This window comes from Bos indicus, chromosome 22 (genome assembly GCF_029378745.1).
Source record: "Bos indicus isolate NIAB-ARS_2022 breed Sahiwal x Tharparkar chromosome 22, NIAB-ARS_B.indTharparkar_mat_pri_1.0, whole genome shotgun sequence".
Taxonomy (NCBI): Eukaryota; Metazoa; Chordata; class Mammalia; order Artiodactyla; family Bovidae; genus Bos; species Bos indicus.
The window spans coordinates 42448562-42472978 of NC_091781.1; the positions used below are offsets into that span (position 1 = coordinate 42448562).

Below are 24417 nucleotides of genomic sequence, written 5' to 3' on the forward strand. Positions count from 1 at the left end.
TCTCTGAAGCAATGATTCTTAAGATTCATCTTTATTATATTCCTTATAAGTATCCCATGCTTTAGACCCTAAAACACCAAACTTTAAAGTTAAAATTTAAAGTTAAAAGATACTGATAATGACTACTGAAAAACTAAGAAATGGAAAGATAAGTCTCTGAGTCTGCCCCCTTAGATACACAAGCATGTAGCTTGAATCTTGAAAGCTTGGTATGCAGAGGCTCTGAACAATACGTGAGAAGCAGGTAGGCCCTTCACTTCCTGAATTAAGTGCTGTTGTGATCAAAATAATGCAAACATAGTGGGGATGGGGAACGTGTGTCTGTGCAGGTCCACCAAGAGAAGCATGTGATGGTGCCCTTTGGGAGGTAAAATGGCCACATTAGTTTCAGTGAAATATCTGCAACTACTCCAGAGACTTAACATCATATGTACTCATACCCACATGAGTCAACTTTCAGTTAGCTTTACTAATGTAACAGAATAACCAATATCCCTAAAGTCTTTTATTTACTTTTTATCCTGGAAAGACTTTTATTTCTGTACCATATTTACCTTCTTAGTTTTATGTGTTGATGAGTAAAATTAAAGATAGTATGCAGTCCACAAATCAGACAAATTTGTGTTTTGAAAAGTAATCTCTAGGGTTAAAATGGCTAAAACACTGCATATATTCATATATTGGTTCCCTCTAAATAAAGCGTTCACTTGCACTCATAGGGCAGTGCTTGACATTGGATGCTGTGGGATAAAATGGTAATCCTTTCCTGAAATGTTTACAGTCTAGGGACTGAAATACACATGGTTCACCTCATCTCTTTGTGTGTTTAGGTTTGCAGAAGTCACTCTCCCTTGCTTTGGTAGGCGTGAGGGGAGTGATATTTTCCATTATTTTTGCCTAACATACCAATTGATACTTAGCATCTCAGTTGCTGGGGCCCTTGCCTCCTTTGTTCACCCACACTGTCTCTTGGGGCACTTACAGCCTGTTATGACAAGATGCAGAAAGGGCTAACATAATCTAATACAATTTACAGGAGTGTTGGGTAGGAGGAAACAATTTCACAGTTCATTCATATTGAGAAATGTTTCTTAGCATGTAAACTTACATGCTGCCATACTGAGCAAAATGGATGCTGTTCACAGTCTTCAGTCATTTATTTTAAAATGCCATCTATTGGTTTGTAGGGTTTAGAGCTGTCCCTCAGGCACATCTATTTATGTGTTTATGTAGATTCTTCAGAACAACTCGAGATATTTTTGTTCAGGGATGGGTTTTATAAAGTAAGCTGTGATTACATTCTGGTTGTCTGTTCATATGGATGGAGTCAATAACCAGTGTTTCGTTTCAAATGATGATCACATTTGCTGTTTTTACAAGTCATAAGAAAATTAAAGAGGAGGGAAGGTAGTCAAAGGCTCTGTAAGGTCTCAAATGTTTATAGAAATAAACAATATGGAAAATAATTCTAGACTGCGCAAACAGTCATGAATGGCATGGTTTTCTTTCTAAAGTGTTTGCTTTATGATTTAGCATTTATCCATAGTTTTCAAAATGTCATTGCAGATTGTGTTAGGGCTTGAATCCCTTGCAGCCTTGCCACATGTTTGTGTGATATGAATGTACTTATAACTATAATTATCTGATAAATCCCTGCAGACTTTGACAGATGATTAATAACTGCTGACCTCAGTTCATGCTGGCTCAGCTGGCCTGACTGAGGCAAGCTGGCCTGACACTGTAACCTACAGGCGCTGCTCTGGGCTGACCACAATGGCTTCGTTTTTCTTTTCTGTCCAATTGTCGGGACTCCGCCTGGTGAGCTTCTCTTCTCGTGCTTAAGGTTTTTTCCCCCCACCAACACAAGAGAGAGAAAATGTATAATAAATAAATAAAATTAAATACAGAACTTGAATGTCATGTTTCTCTTTAAATGATTAAGTTTGAATCATTTTAAAACAAGTCATATTGGAATATTCCTCCTTAGACCAAAGCACCACAGAGGATTTCCTGATTAACTGTGCACACAGTTTCTCTAAATGTAATGTCATTGCTTTTTTCTTACTATCTGTATTTTGGGATTAAATCTTTTTTGCTTTATTTTGGTTTTATCACCACAATATTTTATTATGAAAAAAAATGACATGTACAGCAAATTTTACAGGTAGCAGTCATATGTCCTCACCTAGAGCCTACAATTAGTATTTTATTGAAATTTTTAATCACCTATCTACTCTTATGTCCATCCACCAATCCACATAAGTTTTGATCCATTTCAAAATAAATTATAGATACCAGGACATTCTTTCAAGCATTTCTGTAGTTTAGTGAAGTCAGACAGACCCAAATTTGAAAGCACTTGACTTCTATCAACTTAAATTTTCTTATCTCTACATCAATGACATTGAGTGTTTGTTTACTTTATGAAATACTCAGATAATGCTTTCTGTGTGCAACTCAAAAATGTTGTCTTACTTCATCCCAGCAACAATCCAATGAGGTGAATTGTTATTAATCCCACTGTACAGATGCGGTTTCAAGAAGTTAATGAGCTCACTGAAAGTCACCCTGTCAACAAATGTCATTGCTGAGAGCTGATTTCAGACTCCTTGACTTTGGTATCTACACTTTTAGCCACTACACTATGCTGCCTCCCACAGCACATACTTTAGCATTAAATCTTAATGATTTGTTTGTAAAACCAAAGGCATCGTTTTTACTTTCATCATTTCTCTCGATAGGTTTACGTAGGAAAAGCTATCAATATTAGTGCCCCTCATTTCATAATCCCCTTCCCACAAATTCACACCTGCTTCTTTCAAGGGGGTGACTCTCCATACTGGGGGTCCCTTGGTGGCTCAGATTCTGGTAAAGACTCTGCCTGCATTGCAGGAAACCAGGTTCAATCCCTGAGTCAGGAAGATCTCCTGGAGAAGGAAATGGCTCCCCACTCCAGTATTCTTGGCTGAGAAGTCCCTTGGACAGAGGAGCCTGGAGGGCTACAGTCCATGGGGTTGCAAAGAGACATGATTAAGCTACTAACACTTTCACTTTCACTCTGCATACTCTGAACCCTGGATCTGAGTTCAGCTCCTTGACTGAGGAGCCGTCGCGGTGTTCCCCGATGCCATGGGGATGGGGTGGTGCCTCTCCTCCCTGTGGTGCTCAGCACAGCCTGACGGGGTAAGGGCTCCATCACAATGTACATTGAGGGAGGGAACAGAGAGGCATGCCCAGATGCCATGAAGAGATGAAATTCTGCATCCTGAATGTTAGCCAGTTACGTTTCAAATATTTTCCCTCATCCTTACAAGAGTTGCCCACTTCCCTTTCTGCAAATAGAAGGACAGTGGCATTGCTTTATTTACTCTCAGGATAAAATTGGGTTTTTGTGAAAGGCTCTTGTTTGGACAAAGTTTAATTTTCATGCATGTTCCACTCCCTGCCAACCTGGAGAGCCATAGACAGTGATAACCATTAGAATGGCCCTAATCTTTAATATATAAAGTATATATAAAGTGTTATTTATACTGTATCTTTAATAGTAGTTTCCAATACCTTCTATATTCTAATGACTTTCAAAATTATATGTCCAATCCTGCCTCGCCTCTGAATTCCAGACTCATCTGTCCAAGCTGCCAATTTGACAGATGTCCAATCCACTGAGATCTCTAATGCGTACCTCAAATCCATTGCAAAACATAACTTTGTTTTCTTTACCTCTGCACATCTGTTCTTTCTTCAGTTTTCTCCATCTCAAAAATGCCACCTTCATCCCCCTTTTACTCAAGCCAGAAACCAAGAGCAATACCTGGTTTCTCTCTCTAACCCCATGTTCAGCCTCAGCAAGTAGTACTGGTACTGCCTCCAATCATAGTATATGCCAGATGTAGCCACTGCCCTCTTGTTACTGCTACAGTTGTTGCCCAGATAGCCGTCATCTCTCACCTGGACAAACTCTCACCTGGACAGATACCATTGCTTCCTACCTGCTTTCTCTGCTCCTTTGGCCCCTTTGTTTCACTCAGCAACCAGTGTGGTGCTGCTACCCCTAAAATGGACTGAAGCTTCCCCCAATGTAAAACCTCCCGAAGGTGTCCCTTTGCTTTTTGGGTCGGGTCGTCTCCTTCTCCTGAATGCCCATCACTCACACTGTGTTTCCTGCCATCATGTACCTTGACTCAAATGCCGCAGTCCTGCCTCTTTCTCTCAGATACTCCAGACTTGGTTTCACCATAAGAGCTTTGCATGAGATGGCCTCTGCACCTGGTGTTCCCTAGCCTAGAAGGGCCATAGCCTCTTCCTGTCATTCAGGTCTCCATCTAAGTTTCAACTCCTCAGAGGCCCCCTTTCTAAACACCTAACCCAAAGTAGCCCCAGGAAGCCTCATTACAGTCTGTTTTTGTTTTCACTATAGTACATTTCACTACCTGATACCACTTACTTACTTGTTGCTTATTGCACACAGACACACACACATTCACGCCCCTCGAGAATATGCTAGAATGTAAACTACATGAGCATAGGGCCTATATCTTTCTTGCTCACTGTATCCCTAGCTCTTGAAACAGTGCCAAGCACAGAGGAGACTCCTAGGAATTGCGGAATTCACTGAATCTCACCTCACAGAAATGACTCCCCCCCCATCTCTCTACACTAGCTACATCACTGAACACTTAACTGCTAGCTGGAACCCAGGGGCACCTATATACTTTTCTCTCCTGAAGGAGTCTGGAGTTACTTGTAACAAACGAAATCTCTCTCATGAATTTGTTTAAAATTTATTTATTTTTAATTGAGGGATAATTGCTTTACAATATTGTGTTGGTTTCTGCTATGTATCAACATGAATCAACCATAGGTAGACATATGCCCCCTCCCTCTTGATCATGAGTTGTTTTAAATGATCCCTTAGGAGAAGGCAATGGCACCCCACTCCAGTACTCTTGCCTGGAAAATCCCATGGATGGAGGAGCCTGGTAGGCTGCAGTCCATGGGGTCGCTAGGAGTCGGGCACGACTGAGCGACTTCACTTTCACTTTTCACTTTCATGCATTGGAGAAGGAAATGGCAACCCACTCCAGTATTCTTGCCTAGAGAATCCCAGGGACGGGGGAGCCTTGGTGGGCTGCCGTCTATGGGGTTGCACAGAGTCGGACACGACTGAAGTGACTTAACTTAGCTTAGAAGATATGTGTTATCTAAAGTGTCTGGTTAAAATGTGTCATTTTAACCCTTTAAATAGAGACTTTTTACTGAATTTGAGACTTTTCTCTGTATTCTTAATGGAAATTGCTTACCCATATTTGCCTATTCATGCCTGGCAACCCACTCCAGTACTCTTGCCTGGAAAATCCCATGGATGGAGGATGCTGGCAGGCTGCAGTCCATGGGGTCGCAAAGAGTTGGACATGACTGAGCGACTTCACTTTCACTTTCCACTTTCATGCATTGGAGAAGGAAATGGCAACCCACTCCAGTGTTCTTGCCTGGAGAATCCCAGGGATGGCGGAGCCTGGTGGGCTGCCGTCCATGGGGTTGCACAGAGTCGGACACGACTGAAGTGACTTAGCAGCAGCAGCCCATCTTATAGAGAGTGCCAGTGGCTAGAAACCTGCTTGGGTTGGCACTTCTGTAGAATGTGTGTTTAAAGCTTCACCAATGAACAGAATCTGGATAGGCAAATGGAAAAGAAGGGGAAAAAAATATACGTGTATATGGCGGGGGTGGTTGGGGGACAAATCTGAGCCTGTGGTGCAGGTACACTATTAACTTAAGTGACTCCCTACCCCTCATGCTTCTGGAGGGGTCTTTGGTTCACTGGTCTAACCTTCACAGCAGACTTTAAAAACACCTGTACAGAGAGACTTAGCTGAGCCCCTTTCCTCCTCAGTCTACAGCAATGGCCAGGCTCAGAATGGTGTCTCTAGCCCTACCCCAGTGAAGACCTGAGCCAAAGGCACCCTCGGTAACAAATGGAATCCCTGGGGAATCATCCTGTGTCTCCCTGCTGACCACTCTGAAGCTAGAACCATGCCCTACTCAATTGTAGGGCCACCATTCCCCTTGTGTTTCAGAGGGCCGAGCATTTCACCAGCAGGGCTGGACAGGCGTTCCCTGTCCCGTCACTTTTCCTTCCTCCTCTGCTCTTTTCATTTGGCCTGCCCAGCCTACTTTCAGGCCTGGTTTGGTCATTTATTCTACCAGAGCCTGTTAACTGGAGTGCATACCTGCTCAAATCACCCTGCTCCAGGCCCTAACTGGCTGTCACCCCAGAGGACTGGGCACCACCCCTGCCACTGGACCCATATTTCTTTTTCTTCACTCTCTCCACTTGTCCTTTGTAGCCCTGCCTTCCTGGGCACCCACCAGTCCTCCTTCAGCTTCTCAGTTGAGATGCCTGCGTGCTCTCTGATCACGTCTCTCGGGCTGCTGCTGCTGCTGCTGCTAAGTCGCTTTAGTTGTGTCCAACTCTGTGGGACCCCATAGACAGCAGCCCACCAAGGCTCCCCCGTCCCTGGGATTCTCCAGGCAAGAACACTGGAGTGGGTTGCCATTTCCTTCTCCAATGCAGGAAAGTGAAAAGTGAAAGTGAAGTTGCTCAGTCATGTCCAACTCTTAGCAACACCATGGACTTCAGCCTACCAGGCTCCTCCATCCATGGGATTTTCCAGGCAAGAGTACTGGAGTGGGGTGCCATTGCCTTCTTCTCTCTCGGGCTACTGGGGCTTAACTCTTCAACCTGAGTCTCCTAATTTTCCAGCTGTACTCCAAGAAAGTCTTAAGCCATTAGGGCTGGGGAAATACTCGTTGAATATTTTAGGTATTTTTATGTTTTCCAGAATTACAAATTCACAAAACCCTTTTCCGCAAGAGTTTCCGAACAACGTATTACATCTTCCCCTTCCACCTCCCCAAAACTTCTACATCCCTGAAAAATTTTAAGATCCCTGAAGAATCTTAGCACTTTTAACTGTAAAAAATGTGGGGTTCTGCAATTACCCAGGCGTACCCAGTCACCATTATCCATCCAGATGATGAACTCAGAGTACCTCTGGCCCAGGGCCAGTGTAAAGAAGGTAATTACTAAAGGAATTATTTACCATTCCAACATTTTACAGTTTCAGCTTTTAATTAAAAGATTCAGATTCCTCTTCTAGAGTAATGAGCACCTTTTAAAAAATCGAAGTGCTAATTCCAGTTTATAACATTCACCTGTATTCTGTCTGAGGGAAAGAAGAGAGGAATACAGGCTGAGATTCAGGATAATGATGTGAACCTAAGACACGGAAGACCATGACTTTGGTTAAATATCTATGGCCAGTCGCGTCCATAGACTCTGCCTTACCATTCACTTTGTTACCTCACCCAGAATAGCTCCCCTGGCTATTAAACAAGCAATCACTGTAACAGGTAACAACTGAAAGTGTGCTGCAGTTCATACCTCAGGATGAAGTAACATTCAGTGAGTATTTTTGAAGCACCCACTGTGTGCAGAGCACCATGGAGCGATGACTTTAATATTCCCTTCATGAGTTTGTGGCCTCCCAGGACTGGCAGTCCGTGCCCTGCCTGTCATCACAGCAGACTGTGACTGCTTTAAGAAAGTTGCCTTGGAGTTCGGGAGCCTTATCCATACCTGGCACATAGAAATGATAGCTTTTTCCAAACCTGTTGTTGTTGTTCAGTTGCTGAGTCGTGTCCAGCTCTGTGACCCCACAGACTGCATCACGTCAGACTTCCCTGTCATTCACCATCTCCTGGAGTTTGCTCAGACTCGTGTCCATTGAGTTGATGATGCCATCCAACTATCTCATTCTCTGTCACCCCTTCTCCTGCTGCCCTCAATCTTTCCCAGCATCAGGGTCTTTTCCAGTGAATCCGCTCTTCTCATCGAGTGGCCATAGTATTGGTGCTTCAGCATTAATCGTCCAATGAATATTCAGGGTCGATTTCCTTTAGGAGTACCCACTCACAAACAGCTTTTGTTGGCAGTTGGTTTTACTTCTTCCCTTTAATTCTTTTATTTCTCTTGTTAACCAAAAATATTACTGATTAACGTTAGAGTACATAATTTTTCACTCTAGTAATATATTATGTTTACCAGACTTTACAGCTTCATATTTTGCTGTTCATTATCTCATAAAAACTTACTCAGTATAATAAATATCATACAAGTCAAATGTCCAACCTATTTAAAATTACTTGAAGGAGAAAAGGCAAGCGACTTTTAGCTGGATTTGATTGAATTAACACTAACATTATTGTTCTATTGACTCTTTCTTGTCCATTGATTTTTAAAAGCCTTCAGCTCCCTTGCTATTCGTTAAGACAAATCAGATGTAATTTCGTGCTTAGGACAAGAAAATGCTGATGGGTGTTGGGTGTATGCATGGAAGAAAATTACATATGTGCTGAAACAAGAACGTATATATGTGCTGGAACAAGAGTGGTTAGAAGGCAGTTTCTCATATTTTGTGGTAAACAACTTGGCTTTTAACTCTTGAGGGTAACAATAGTGACCTTTGTTTTATTATGTGAAAACTGGGATTAGTAAGAACTGAAGCTAAATGGTTACTTGTAGATAATGACCTTTATCACTTATTTGAGATGAGGAAACTAGCTAGAATTATACATATTCTCATATTTTCCAATTCTTGTGTGTATATGTATATGTGCTCAGTCATGTCCAGCTCTGCAACCCCATGGAATGTAGCCCACTAGACTCCTCTATCAGTGGAATTTTCCAGGGAAGAATACTGTAGCAGGTTGCCATTTCCTTCTTCAGGAGATCTTCCCAGCCCAGGGACTGAACCTGTGTCTCTTATGTCTCCTGTGTTGTCAGGTGTCTTCTTTACCAGCTAAGCCAACAGGGAAGCCCTTTTCAGTTCCTAATTCTCTATATTTGTAGAATGTATAGACTAATAAGCAACTGAATTAAAGCAAGAAATGAAGGGAGGGTAAAATATCTTCTGTTGAATTAATAGTGAACAATTTTTAAGCATCAGAGCCATTTGTATTATTGAAATAACAAAGAACAGGAAACCTGAGATCTAGCCTGGCCTGATGTCAATTCCAAAGAAAAGCAGGGAAAGATAAGAAAGCCTTCCTCAGTGATCAATGCAAAGAAATAGAGGAAAACAATAGAATGGGAAAGACTAGAGATCTCTTCAAGAAAATTAGAGATGCCAAGGGAACATTTCATGCAAAGATGGGCACAATTATGCACAGAAAAGTATGGACCTAACAGAAGCAGAAGATATTAAGACGAGGTGATAAGAATACACAGAAGAACTGTACAAAAAAGATCTTCATGACCCAGGTAACCACGATGGTGTGATCACTCACCTAGAGCCAGACATCCTGGAATGCGAAGTCAAGTGGGCCTTAGGAAGCAATACTATGAACAAAGCTAATGGAGGTGATGGAATTCCAGGTGAGCTATTTCAAATCCTGGAAGATGATGCTGTGAAAGTGCTGCACTCAATATGCCAGCAAATTTGGAAAACTCAGCAGTGGCCACAGGACTGGAAAAGGTCAGTTTTCATTCGTTTTCATTCCAATCCCAAAGAAAGGCAATGCCAAAGAATGCTCAAACTACCACACAATTGCACTCATCTCACACGCTAGCAAAGTAATGCTCAAAATTATCCAACCCAGGCTTCAGCAATACATGAACCGTGAACTTCCAGATGTTCAAACTGGAATTTAGAGAAAGCAGAGGAGCAAGACATCAAATTGCCAACATCCACTAGATCATCAGAAAAGCACAAGAGTTCAAGAAAAACATCTATTTCTGTTTTATTGACTATGCCAAAGCCTTTGACTGTGGATCACAGCAAACTATAGAAAATTTTTAAAGAGAAGGGAACACCAGATCAACTGAGCTGCCTCCTGAGAAATCTGTATGCAGGTCAGGAAGCAAGTTAGAACTGGACATGGAACAACAGACTGGTTCCAAATTGGGAAAGGAGTACTTCAAGGCTGTATATTGTCACCCTGCTTATTCAGCTTATATGCAGAGTACATCATGAGCGATGCCGGGCTGGATGAAGCACAAGCTGGAATCAAGATTGCCAGGAGAAATATCAATAACCTCAGCTATGCAGATGACACCACCCTTATGGCAGAAAGTGAAGAATTGAAGAGCCTCTTTTTTTTTTTTTTTTTTAAACTTTACAATATTGTGTTAGTTTTGCCAAATATCGAAATGAATCTACCACAGGTATACCCGAGTTCCCCATCCTGAACCCTCCACCCTCCTCCCTCCCCTCCCCTCCCTCTGGGTCGTCCCAGTGCACCAGCCCCAAGCATCCAGTACCGTGTATCGAACCTGGACTGGCGACTTGTTTCATACATGATATTATACATGCTTCAATGCTATTCTCCCAAATCTCCCCACCCTCTCCCTCTCCCACAGAGTCCATAAGACTGATCTATACATCGGTGTCTCTTTTGCTGTCTCATACACAGGGTTATTGTTACCATCTTTCTAAATTCCATATATATGCATTAGTATACTGTATTGGTGTTTTTCTTTCTGGCTTACTTCACTCTGTATAATAGGTTCCAGTTTCATCCATCTCATTAGAACTGATTCAAATGTATTCTTTTTAATGGCTGAGTAATACTCCATTGTGTATATGTACCACAGCTTTCTTATCCATTCATCTGCTGATGGGCATCTAGGTTGCTTCCATGTCCTGGCTATTATAAACAGTGCTGCGATGAACATTGGGGTACACGTGTCTCTTTCCCTTCTGGTTTCCTCAGTGTGTATGCCCAGCAGTGGGATTGCTGGGTCATAAGGCAGTTCTATTTCTAGTTTTTTAAGGAATCTCCACCCTGTTCTCCATAGTGGCTGTACTAGTTTGCATTCCCACCAACAGTGTAAGAGAGTTCCCTTTTCTCCACACCCTCTCCAGCATTTATTGCTTGTAGACTTATGGATTGCAGCCATTCTGACTGGCGTGAAATGGTACCTCATAGTGGTTTTGATTTGCATTTCTCTGATAATGAGTGATGTTGAGCATCTTTTCATGTGTTTGTTAGCCATCTGTATGTCTTCTTTGGAGAAATGTCTATTTAGTTCTTTGGCCCATTTTTTGATTGGGTCATTTATTTTTCTGGAGTTGAGCTATAGGAGTTGCTTGTATATTTTTGAGATTAGTTGTTTGTCCGTTGCTTCATTTGCTATTATTTTCTCCCATTCCGAAGGCTGCCTCTTGATATAAGTGAAAGAGGAGAGTGAAAAAGTTGGTGAGAAATAGATGAAAAAGCACCAAAGAATAGATGCTTTTGAACTGTGGTATTGGAGAAGACTCTTGGGAATCCCTTGGACTGCAAGAAGATACAACCAGCCCATCCTAAAGGAAATCTGTCCTGAGTATTCCTTGGAAGGACTGATGTTGAACCTGAAGCTCCAATACTTTGGCCACCTGATGCAAAGAACTGACTCACTTGAAAAGACCCTGATGCTGGGAAAGATTGAAGGCAGGAGGAGAAGGGTATGACAGAGGATGAGATGGTTGACTGGCATCACTGATGCGATGAACATGAGTTTGAATAAGCTCCAGGAGTTGGTGATCGACAGGGAGGCCTGGCGTGCTGCGATTCATGGGATTGCAAAGAGTTGGACATGACTGAGCAACTGAACTGAACTGAACTGATGTCAATGAAAATCATGATAAAAATGAAGGTCTCATTTTCAATAAAATCTGTGTAGCTTTCAATTAAACAGTGATGTTTGTGCTAATGAAACCCTGTCTTTGAAGGGGGCAATTCATCCTTAAACTACTGGATGTATGGCCTTTTCTTCCTTCCTTCCTTTTTTCCCCCTGTGATATCTTTTTCTGTACATCACAGGTTTGGAGATGGAAAGTGAGAATCTATTCACTGGCCACTAGCGTTGCAAGAAAATTCCATTTTGGTCAGTACTTTAACTTAGTGAAGGGTGCAGTTACTTTGTATTTTACCATTTGCCCTCTTCTGACCTCTTTCACAGTACTTTTATTGAAACCTGAAATTGCCTGCCTTTTGGAAATACTAGTAAGTCACATTAAGAGTCCAGAAAGTCTTAGTTTCTTCTGCTGAAATAATAGAAGAAATGGGAAACAAACAAGAACAACCACCATGTGACATTCTCTCAATTTGCTTGTAATCTTCTAAATTTCAGTGCTAGCAAAAAAGAAAGATGCAGCAAGGCATACAGTAAATGAAGATATTATGTATTAGAGAAGGAATGAATCTGTCACTTTGACGGATTGTAAGGCAAAGAGCAGATTAACAGATTACTCATAGTCAGAAGGCAGCTCAGCGTGAAAAATGTGCAGGAAATGATAAGTGTGGGTTTGTGCTGATTTAATGATATTTTTAAACTACAATAACACTCTGGTAGTATAATATAATAAAGCACTTTCCTTGCATTTTTAAATCATCAACATATTTCCAGTTTGACCTTAAAAACATTTTGAACTGTTCTCTATTAAACTATGTAGTTTTCAAATTAGAAAAAAAAAAAATACCATCTAAAATATCACAGCAACAGCCTTACAGGAAATATTATTGGCTTTTAAAATCAGTTCTTTCTTAAACTAGCATTTGTAATGCAAATTTTAATTATGTTTTAAGCACACTAACACCACATGCCCTTTCTCTTTGGGCATTTAAATCACTTAACAACAAATTGTTTTCTTCTAACAGCCATTTCCAGTGAAACACTTTGTAGATGCCACTACCAAGTGTGGCCTTCGTATTTTCATTGTAGGTTTTTAGTTCTGCGATTAAGATCATGACGTACTTATGAATAAACCTATTAATTTGTCCACAGATAGAAGATAAAAGTAGTTCAAATTTGCACTGAATGCTCTTGAATCATAGCAAGAAATAAGATGAATTACCTGCTTTATTTTGTATTATTACAAATATTTCTCAGAAAGCAGAACTTTTTAAGAGGTTTGTACTTTTATGTAAAAAAAAATTAAGATTTGAATAACATACCTTAGTTAATTTGACAAGGATGAACTGCCATTGTCAAGAATTTTCAGAGTAAAATTTCTATAATGCACCTAAATGGTTTTTACTCTAATATCATCATCTTCAAAGCCTAATATAAAACTTGATTTGTTTCCTATTATCTTCTCTCAGCTCAGCAATGATAACTTTTAACATAATTAGGTATAGTGTAACTTGTAAGGGAAATGTTATATTTTCTGTCTAAGCACTTGTATCTAACCCAACTGCAAATAAATATACTAATATTGCATGCCCAGTGCTTCAATCCCAGACATAATTATGACTCACATTATGTTTTACATACATGTGAAGTGAAAGTTGCTCAGTCATGTCCGACTCTTTGTGACCCCATGGACTATACAGTCCATGGAATTCCCCAGGCCAGAGTACTGGAGTGGGTAGCCTATCCCTTCTCCAGCAGATCTTCCTGACCCAGGAATTGAACCAGGCTTTCCTGCATTGCAGGCAGATTCTTTACCAACTGAGTTATCAGGGAAGCCCCTCTACATATATTCAGTTCAGTTCAGTCGCTCAGTCGTGTCCAACTCTTTGTGACCCCATGGACCGTAACACACCAGGCCTCCCTGTCCATCACCAACTCCCCGAGCTTACCCAAACTCATGTCCATTGAGTCCGTGATGCCATCCAACCATCTCATCCTCTGTCGTCCCCTTCTCCTCCTGCCCTCAATCTCTCCCAACATCAGGGTCTTTTCAAATGAGTCAGCTCTTTGCATCAGGTGGCCAAAGTATTGGAGTTTCAGGTTCAACATCAGTCCTTCCAAGGAATACTCAGGACAGATTTCCTTTAGGATGGGCTGATTCAATCTACTTGCAGTCCAAGGGACTCCCAAGAGTCTTCTCCAACACCACAGTTCAAAACCATCCATGCTTTGGCACGCAGCTTTCTTTATAGTCCAACTCTCACATCTATACATGACTACTGGAAAAACCATAGCCTTGACTAGACAGACCCTTGTTGGCAAAGTAATGTCTCTGCTTTTTAATATGCTGTCTACGTTGGTTACAACTTTCCTTCCAAGGAGTAAGCGTCTTTTAATTTCATGGCTGCAGTGATTTTGCAGCCCAGAAAAATAAAGTCAGCCACTGTTTCCACTGTTACCCCATCTATTTGCTATGAAGTGATGGGACCAGATGCCATGATCTTAGTTTTCTGAATGCTGAGCTTTAAGCCAATTTTTTCACTCTCCTCATTCACTTTCATCAAGAGGCTCTTTAGTTCTTCACTTTCTGCCATAAGGGTGGTGTCATCTGCATATCTGAGAGTTCCAGAAAAACATCTATTTGTGCTTTATTGACTATGCCAAAACCTTTGACTGTGTGGATCACAATAAACTGTGGAAAATTCTGAAAGAGATGGGAATACCAGACCACCTGACCTGCCTCTTGAGAAATCTGTATGCAGGTCAGAAAGCAACAGGTAGAACTGGACATGAAATAACAGACTGGTTCCAGATAGGAAAAGGAGTACCTCAAGACTATATATTGTCACCCTGCTTGTTTAACTTATATGCAGAGTACATATAAGTACATATAAGTATCCAACGCTGGGCTGGATGAAGCACAAGCTGGAATTAGGATTGTCAGGAGAAATATCAATAACCTCAGATATGCATATGACACCTTTATATATATATAGGGAAGACCTTTATTCAGCATGTTTTGTACATTTCTCCTCTTCTCAAATATTAATACTCTCAACTTGGGCTAAGTTAAAAAGCTAATGTAAGAAGTAGTATTCTTCTTGGTATAAATTCTGAAGTTTGTTCAGCGACAGATATGTGCGTGATTTCTGGCCTCCTTGCATGTGCATGGTCTGTAGTGGTTACTAACGCCGTTTGCCAGATAGTCCCAGCTCTCCTAGTCCCAAACACATTGTTGGATTGCACTTCTAAGTCCACTTCGTTTTGTGTGGAGCCAATTAGCCTAACTAGTTCTAGCCAATGAATTGTGAGCAAGGTGACTTATGTTATTATTTGGGTAGAACATTTTATTGTTTTCTCCAGAGTTTTCTTTTCCTCTGACAACTACCAGAAACATTCAAAATGGTGGTTGTTTTGTCAGCCTGGTTGCTAATGACTGTGAATAAAGAGTTCTCTTGCTTATCTGTTATGGACATTTAACATGAGCAAAAAATAAACCTTTGTTGTTTTAAGCCGTTGAGATTTGGGGGGTGCTTTGTTATCAAGAATAACCTAGCCTTATTCTGACTGACACAGTTGGTAAATATGACATTGAATACATTTTGTCACTGGAAATATGGGATTTCATATATTTTCATATTTGAAGATTTAGGAACTTGTTAAAATTGTAGAGATCAGTTATGATTCATTGACATAGAGTAGAATATGTGGTTTTAGGAAGTGATACAGTGTACTGGTCAAAAGTACAGTGAATGGAATGAAAATGCCAGCTCTGTATCTTTATGAAATTATTTCTCTAAACCTCAATTAGTTTATCTAAAAAGATAGAGGTTATATTTTAATGTCTAACTTTGTAGTGCCATTGTCAGGATTAAATGAGATAATATGCATAAGGAGTTTTAGGCAGCATCTGGCACATATATTTTCATTAAATGGTAGAAAGTGATTGTAGTGATAGTAGGGATATTATTAGGTTGTTAGGAATATAGTTGCTTTGTTCGTAGTGTTGCTTCCTAAGCCCCTCTTTACTTTGCATTCCAGGATGTCTAGCTCTAGGTGAGTGATCACACCATCGTGATTATCTTGGTCGTGAAAATCTTTTTCGTACAGTTCTTCTGTGTATTCTTGCCACCTCTTCTTAATATCTTCTGCTCCTGTTAGGTCCATACCATTTCTGTCCTTTATCAAGCCCATCTTTGCATGAAATGTTCCCTTGGTATCTCTAGTCTTTCCCATTCTATTGTTTTCCTCTATTTCTTTGCACTGATCACTGAGGAAGGCTTTCTTATCTCTCCTTGCTATTCTTTGGAACTCTGCATTCAAATGGGAATATCTTTCCTTTTCTCCTTTGCTTTTCACTTCTCTTCTTTTCACAGCTATTTGTAAGGCCTCCTCAGATAGCCATTTTGCTTTTTTGAATTTATTTTTCTTGGGGATGGTCTTGATTCCTGTCTCCTGTACAGTGTTACAAACCTCCGTCCATAGTTCATCAGGCACTCTGTCTGTCAGATCTAGTCTCTTAAGTCTATTTCTTACTTCCACTGGATAGTCATAAGGGATTTGATTTAGGTCATACCTGAATGATCTACTGGTTTTTTCCACTTTCTTCAATTTCAGTCTGAATTTGGCAATAGGAGTTCATGATCTGAGCCACAGTCAGCTCCCGGTCTTGTTTTTGCTGACTCTATAGAGCTTCTCCATCTTTGGCTGCAAAGAATATAATCAGTCTGATTTTGGTGTTGACCATCTGGTGATATCCATGTGTAGAGTCTTCTCTTGTGTTGTTGGAAGAGGGTGTTTGCTATGACCAGTGCATTCTCTTGGCAGAACTCTATGAGCCTTTGCCCTGCTTCATTCTGTACTCCAAGGCCAAATTTGCCTGTTACTCCAGGTGTTTCTTGACTTCCTACTTTTGCATTCCAGTCCCCTTAATGAAAAGGGCACCTGTGTGTATTAGTGTAGCTTGAATCATTTTCTAGTACCCATATCCCTCTGGTGGCTTGTCTTTGGTCACCTTAAACTATCACCGTCTTTTCCCTAGACCATTGATATAGTTTCCTAAGTGGACTGTCAGTATCCACATGTGCTTTTTCACCACAACACATACTCATTCCCTATAGAGTGGTCAGAGTAACCTTTTCTAAGCACAGATCTGACTGTGACACCCCCATATTTAAACCCTTCGATTACGTTTCATTGTCCATAGGGTAAAGACAATACTCTAGATCCTTGTCCCATGCCTACTGTGCCAGTCTTACTTGGCACCATTTTCCCTCTGGCAATTTTGCTTCAGCCTCACTGACCTCCTTTCCTTTTCTCATGTTTACCTGCGTCAGGGTCTTTGCCCATTGTTCCATCTTCCTAGAATATTTTCTCCTATTTTGCCTTCTACCTTACCTGGTTAATACCTTTCCATATATTAGATTTTGTTTCAAGTGACACTTCGCCTAAGGAGCCCTCAAGTCCCTATCCCTGTTTTATCATAGCACCATTTAACTTCACAGAACTTACATATTTTTGTGATTATCTGACTGATTTTAGTGTCACCATCCACACTGAGACACTAAAAGGGTAGTAACTCTATTTTTGCCCATCATTGCATTTCATAGCAGTATCTGACACAGAACTGGATCTTGGTAAATACTTGTAAAAGAGATACTGCTGTCTAAACTACCCTTAACTATCAAGATCATTTTTAATCTCAGCTCTGTCATCAGTCTATGACACACACATCTGTGTGTGTGAGTGTGTGTGTGTGTGTGTGTGTGTGCATGCTCGCATGTTAGTAGGTCAGTCATGTCCAACTCTTTGCAACCCCTTGGACTGTAGCCTGCCAGGCTCCTCTGTCCATGGAATTCTCCTGGCGAGAATACTAGAGTGGGCTGCCATACCCTTCCCCAGGGGATCTTCCCAACCCGTAGATCTCCTGCATTGCAGACAGATCTTTACCATCTGAGCCACCAGGGAAGCCCCAACCTATTCTGTCTCAGCTCAATGTTTTCCATAATTTTGAAAATTACATTCACTGACCCAGCAGAACATTTATTACAGATATATGTTATATATGTACAAAATATGTACAAAAATAGATCATAGCTGAATATAAAGTCCTTTAGTCCTCCATTAAAGAACTTCTACCAGCTTAATATTGATCAGCAGCTGATTAAAATGATATGATTATAGGGGAAGAAAAAGATCCTTTTTTCCTCTACACCCCTAGGTTCTGCAGTGGGCCCTAAAAATTAAACTGACAAAAGACAGATTTACAAAAGAAAAGCATACAAACTTTATTTATGTGTGCTTTACACATACACATGGGAGAAACTCAGTAATGAGTAAAACTCAAAGCGGGGATTCAAACTTGGAACTTATCTAGCATCTTAACACAGAAAAATAAATCTGTAGACAAGTAACAAAACAAAGGAAAAGGGGTTTAAGCTTTAGAAATAGTAAACTATGTGAGAGTAAATAGATGGGGGAACTAATGGAAGATAAGGGTTGTTTTAGTAAAATTTGTTATGTAGATTCCTGTCTGTACTCTGTGTGGCCTGATAAGAGTTTCTCGTGATTAAATCATACCCTTACCAGTAAGGGCACCTTCCTCACAGTCAATTTCTGCCTACTTTTGAGGGTAATGAAAGAGGTCAGAGAACACCTCCTGAATCTATTATTTCTCAAGTGTCTTCAGCTCAAAATAATCAATATGCCAAAACAACACCTTTTGGGTGGTGTGTTAGGAACCACTATATGATGAATCTAAAGTATTTAAATTTACGAACAGGCCGATATCATCATGCTTTTGATGCCTGGTAATTCAGTCACTAGCGTGTGATTTCTAGGATGTTATGATTCACACCCACTATCTCCCCTCCTTTGTCCATAGCGGACATTACATTGCTAGTGGATCACAATCCTCTTGCCCCTGGGCCTCACCGTAAACTTAAATTCCTTCTTAATAAGGTACCCCAAACAATGCTATCACTCAGAATTAGCATGTGATTTATGATCCATTTGTCTCCTTTTAGCTAGAATTTCCATTATTCATTTAGTCAGCTCGATTATCAAATGGAATTTATTCCTAGTTTTATGTGACACTCCCTAACTCTGAAATTATTACCATACCACTATCCCCTACTTTAAAAGTCATCCATCTTCTATAAAATTTTCCTTGACTGAAGTGAGATTAGGACTGCTTTTCCTCCACAACCCTAACTCCGTTCTCCACATCAACCATAATGAAAATCCTGCGACGTTAAATGACAGGCACGATATATTTTTAAATTAATTAACATGAATTCTGCCTGTGGCAATGGCAGGCTTGGTTGTTTCACACTGAACTTCCTTCTGAGAACAACCAGAAAAGCCAAAATATGAGAATCATCTGATTGAAGCCACTGGCAAACCTCCAAGGCAGTGAGAATTTATGGAGCCCTGCTCCAAAAAAGAAGGGAAGCCAGGAAAGGCAAACCTGCATGTTGTGACACTTTTCTCAGAAAGTATTCCACTTCAGTAAGTAGTCGCTGAGAGGCTGGGGAGCTGAACATAGCCTCCGACAGTCTCATGGGCTTGGGGGACAAAAATTGGAGGCTCCAAAGTGCCACACCCTAGACAGCAAAATTAACCAAAAATAGACCAGTTCTCTGGAGGACTCAAGACACATTTATTTTGAACCATTCTAATCACTGATAGCTCTCTGACCGCATGCTGATTGCCTACCAGAGGCAAAGCAATCACACCTAGAGGAAGAAAACAACTGAAATAGAATGTGAGTCACATATATAATTTAAAATTTCCCAGTAACCCATTTAAAGTTTAAAAACAGGTAAAATTAAGTTTAGTAATGTATTTTATTTGGCCCAGTGTATCCAAAATATGGGGCTTCCCAGGTGGCTCAGTGGTAAGGAATCTACTTGCTAATGCAGGAGACCTGGGTTCGATCCCTGGGTTGGGAAGATCCCTTGGAGGAGGAAATGACAACCCACTCCAGTATCCTTGCCTGTAAAACCCCATGAACAGAGGAGCCTGGCAGGCTATAGTCCATTGGGTCACAAAGATCCAGACACAACTGAAATGACTTAGCACACATGCACGCACTCGTCCGAAATATTATTAACATCTTTTGAACATGTAATTGTAGATGAGATCTTTTTTTTTTTTTCCTACCAGCTTGTGTTTGAGTAATGGGATTAGGTGGCTATGAATTAATTGCAGCAGATTAACAGGAGAAAAGGTTTATTACACATACATGTGAAAGCATTCAATAAGTAGTTCTCTGAATAGCCAGAGTAAGGGTTTATATATAAACTTAATAAGGGGGATTTGGGAGTGGGTAGGACTTCAGTGGGAAAGGACAGAAGATTCTGATAAGGCTCTGTTTACACAGTTTTAGTAGCTTAAGGTCAGATGCCATCCTTAACTGGGGAGTACCAGAGTTAGGGGTTTGTAGCATCTGACTCTTGAAAAGCTCTGTGTTAGTCAGATAAGGGAAAATCATAAAAGATTTATTTCTGCATCTGTCCATATGTTTTCAGTTTGAAGGAGTCTTTATGCCTATCTGGTTGGTTGCTGCTCTCTTCAAAATCAGTATAAAATATTGTATTAATGAGATATCTTACAATCAGTTTTTCATATAAAGTCCTTGAAATCCAGTGTTTGTTTAATATTCATAGCACATTTCAATTCAGACTAGCTCCATCTCAAGTGCTCAGTTATAGAGGGCAATTTCAAAGAATAGGTTCATGACCTTGAAATAGGAAAAGATTTTATAAACAGGTCTCAAATTTCAGTAATCATAAAGGAAAAATTGATAAATTGGACTCTATTAAAAGTAGGAACTTATTAAAGGATACTACTTAAGAGATAAAATGGCATGCTACAGAGTGGAAGAAGACATTGCCAATAGAGGAAGGACTCCAAAATATATATGTCTAGAGTATATGAAGAGCCACAAATCAGTAAAAGGCAATTCAAAAGAAAGCAGAAACGGCCAAGAGACTTGAACAGGCATTTCACAAAAGAAGATATCCAAATAGCCAGTAAACATAGGAAAACGTGCACAAAAAACTCATTAAAAAATCAGAAAAATGCAAATTAAAATACACTGTGGTTCCACTATATCCTATCACAATGACTTGGGATAGACAATATTGGTGATTTTGGTCAGTATACCCAGCAACTGGAACTCAATACTGCAGGTGGGAGTACAAATTGGTACAACTACCTTGGAAAACTATTTTGACAGTATCTCTTTAAGCTGAACATACCATATCCTTCTACCCAGCAGTTACCTCCTAGATATACAGCCAGGAGAAAGCATACATATGTGTACCCAGAGACACGCATAAATAATGAGGACATAATCAGACCCCCAGAATTGATAGAAAGGTTGCTTTAAAGTGAAAACATTTGAGCTTCAGAGATACAGAAAGAAGTCTTATCTGAACTTTCCTTATCAGACTGAAGCAGAGCCTCCTGAAAATACAGCTGCCATTAAGGTGTCTTGAAGACAAACTGCCCATTTCCAATAGCATCAAAAAACTCAGTAGAACCTTCCATACTTGCGCACTGAAGCCCTAACACCCACCACACCCAACACTCCTGCAAACTTTGTCAAATTGGCTTATAAACTTTCATCTCTGGCTATTTAATGATTTACTTATTGAGAAACTCTCATGTACACATGTGAATAAACTTTGTCTTTTCTCCTGCTGATCTGACTGTCATCAGTTAATTTGCAGAAATCCCACCACTTGACCCGAGTTGGAACAGGAAACTTTTCAACATAGACACATTCATGATAGCCTCAAATTGGAAATGACTCAGTCTCCTTCAACAGTAGAAGGCATAAGTAAACTGTCATATACAATAGAATACTATTTATGCTCAAAACCACCAGTGAGTTTTACAAATACACTTTTCAGGGAAAAAAGCTAGACAGCTGAGGAATACATATTGCATGATTTCATTCCTACAAAGTTCAAAAACAGGCCTATTAATTGGTAGTTTTAGAAATCACCATCTGAGCTACTTTAGGGGAGCAGGAAGTGTAATTAGGAAAAGGAGGGAAGCCTCTATTCTTGGCCCAGCTGATGGTTATAGTAACTTTCAGGTCATTCATTGAGCTGCACATTTATTATTTGTGCACTTTTCTGTGTGTATGTTGTATTTAATAAGATAATTTATTGCTAAGAACCATTAGTGTAATTCTTAATCTGATAATAGTCAGTTTGCTCTTTCTGGTATTTGAGTGTTTCTGTACCTTCCATCCTTTCTGATGTTCAAGTGTTTCTGTATCTTCCTGCTAAGCTTACAGTTTAGCATGTAAGCTTTCTATGGAACAAGGACCATCTTTAGGTTGAATAGAAACTGGGGTAACACCATGAGTAATAATAATGGTGATAATGGTAGCTTGGTGACAGTAAAGAATTATCACCCTCCTTGACAAGTCCAATTTATGCATTAGAATGGTCCCAGCCACAAAAGAAATCTGATTATTTCCTCCCTATGTTTTAAAAATAGCATCTTACCATCATATTTGATCAAAAGTCCGTTTATCACCCAGATCAGCATCCTATCATAATATTTTTTATTAACCGAAATGTTACAATTAATACACCCTGCAACTACTGGAAAATAAATTGAGTCAACTTAAGATTCTGTCAGCTTTTTCCAGTTCTTTATTTTCTTGTGCAGCCACCCAACACTGAGGGAAAATTAAATTGTCACTCACCTCACAAAGCCTTCTTTTTAGCATATCATTGTTTTATTTGACTAGTGAACATAAAGGAATAACCAAACTTTGAAAAGAAAATGGAAATCAGTACATAAATATGGCATCTGATAATCTGACACACTTAATGATGAAAATGATACCCTGTAGTTATTCTTTACAAAAGCCCAGAGAGCTAAATTAGAGCATTAAATTAAACCCCACCTACTCTTTCTGCACCATTAAGTCCCAATCATTCTGTAGAAAGGTTTAGATGGTTTTATTTTGTATTCTAATTTTAAGGCAATTATTCTCTAGTTAAAGTTAGAAAAGGCTGCAAAGTTTTATGCTGTTGATTTGCACAAAGGGCTTAGTTACAAAGCACTTTAACACATAGTTGTGTTATGACTCTCTAAAAGGTGTTATATAAAGTTGAGAGTGACTCTTTTTCTGTAATTTCAAATAACAATAGCTACTAACGCTATTACTATTACTACATCTATCACTATTCACTCCATTTCTGTAGCAGGCGCTAAGTGGTGAGAGTTTCCATATGCTGTATTACTTTATTTAATCCCTACCACAGCATGGTGTTGTCAGTCCTATAATTCCAATATTCCAGGTGAGGTGACAGAGGCACAGGGTTTAACCCCAAATTTGCAAAGCTAAAAGGAAATTTAAGGTCAAAGCAAAATCTGTGCAGTTTAAATTGCGTGCTCTGTTGGTACCCCTAATAGATGTGTCACCCCTAATGCTGAACACTACACCCAGTTGTCAGTGCGTTTTCCACGTGGATTAAATAAATGTTCATCCAGAAATGCAGCATAGGAACATGTTAGTGTTCCATTCAGTGACCAACCAAGCCTTGCTGGTTTTAGGGAATCAATCCTAGAAGTTGAAGTGGTCGGTCTAAAAGAATGCATTTTTTTCTATTTGATTCCCATTGCTTCCCCTTTACTCCTTGCACAGTGCTCTGCACATGAAAATGCCTGTGGATTCTTAGCAGTAGGATTTCCCTTGTAAACAGTTTAAATGTGAATTTAATTTGTTCATCTGAGAAGCCTAGTATGGTTAGAAATATCCATCTCTGAGAAATGGCTCCAAATCAGATATTCTGTGGTTCTCGATCTCCTTGTGCATTTGGAATCAATCCATATGCAATAGGTTGGAGTTTTCATGAAAACCTAGCACCTTAACTCTATGCTAGAGCTGTTAGTATGAAATACTCATTAAATCTTCATTGTAAAAATTTTAATAGCATTTTTTGCTATCTGTAGGAGAGAAAATACTTTTTCCCTCTACCCTCCCAAGTTCTCCTGCAAATTAGACTGACAAAAGAGAAACTAACAAAACAAACAGGAAAGCAAACCAACAAGAGCTTCCTAACACTTACGTAGTGTACGTACACATGGAAGAACTCATCGATGGAACTCAGAGGAGTGGTTAGAACTTTGGCTTCACAGCATCTTAACCAAAGAACAATAAATTTTTTAGCAAAGTGGTAAGACAAAGAAAAGAAACTTTGAGACTCTCAGATAGCAAATTGTGGGAGGGTAAATATATGGGGAAACTAATGGAAGGGAGGGCTAGTTAGTAAAGTTTGTTACATCTTAATAGATTTCCTCTGGTGCCACCTCTGATTAGAGTCTAGAGTTGTCTCCAATGATTAAAATCATCCTACCCATCCTGGAAGAAATGGGGTGAGTAGATTTTTTCTTCTGTCTGTTTCTTCTCATTGCTTCCAGGTCAAGATAATCATTATGTCAAATTGGCATATTTTAGGATTTACTGAACTCCTTCACTTCTTTATGAATATATAATATATATTCTTTTTCTATATATATATGTATTTTTTACAATGTATATATATATATATATATTGTCTCCACCCCTAACTGTAAGCTCCATGTAAGCATGGACTGTGGCTTTGTCACCACTCTGTTGTCAACACCTACAAGTGAGGTTTATGGCATTCAGATATTTTGAATGTCCCCCAAAGATAAGGTAAATCTGTTATTTGAAGAGACAGTTG

General features: G+C 39.9%; 1 protein-coding gene across 5 annotated transcripts in view; it reads left to right on the forward strand.

Moving 5' to 3' along the window:
* CFAP20DC (CFAP20 domain containing) overlaps nt 1-24417 on the forward strand; it is a 268987-nt gene that overhangs the window by 208263 nt on the left and 36307 nt on the right. Inside the window, exon 16 of one of the 5 annotated variants that reach the window (XM_070776416.1) lies at nt 11218-15189. The exons of the other annotated variants lie outside the window; for them this stretch is intronic. Within the exon in view, the coding sequence (XP_070632517.1) occupies nt 11218-11251 (34 nt within the window). The 3' untranslated portion in view covers nt 11252-15189. Of the gene's footprint in view, nt 1-11217; nt 15190-24417 lie in introns of those variants that run through there. 5 annotated transcript variants of the gene reach the window in all.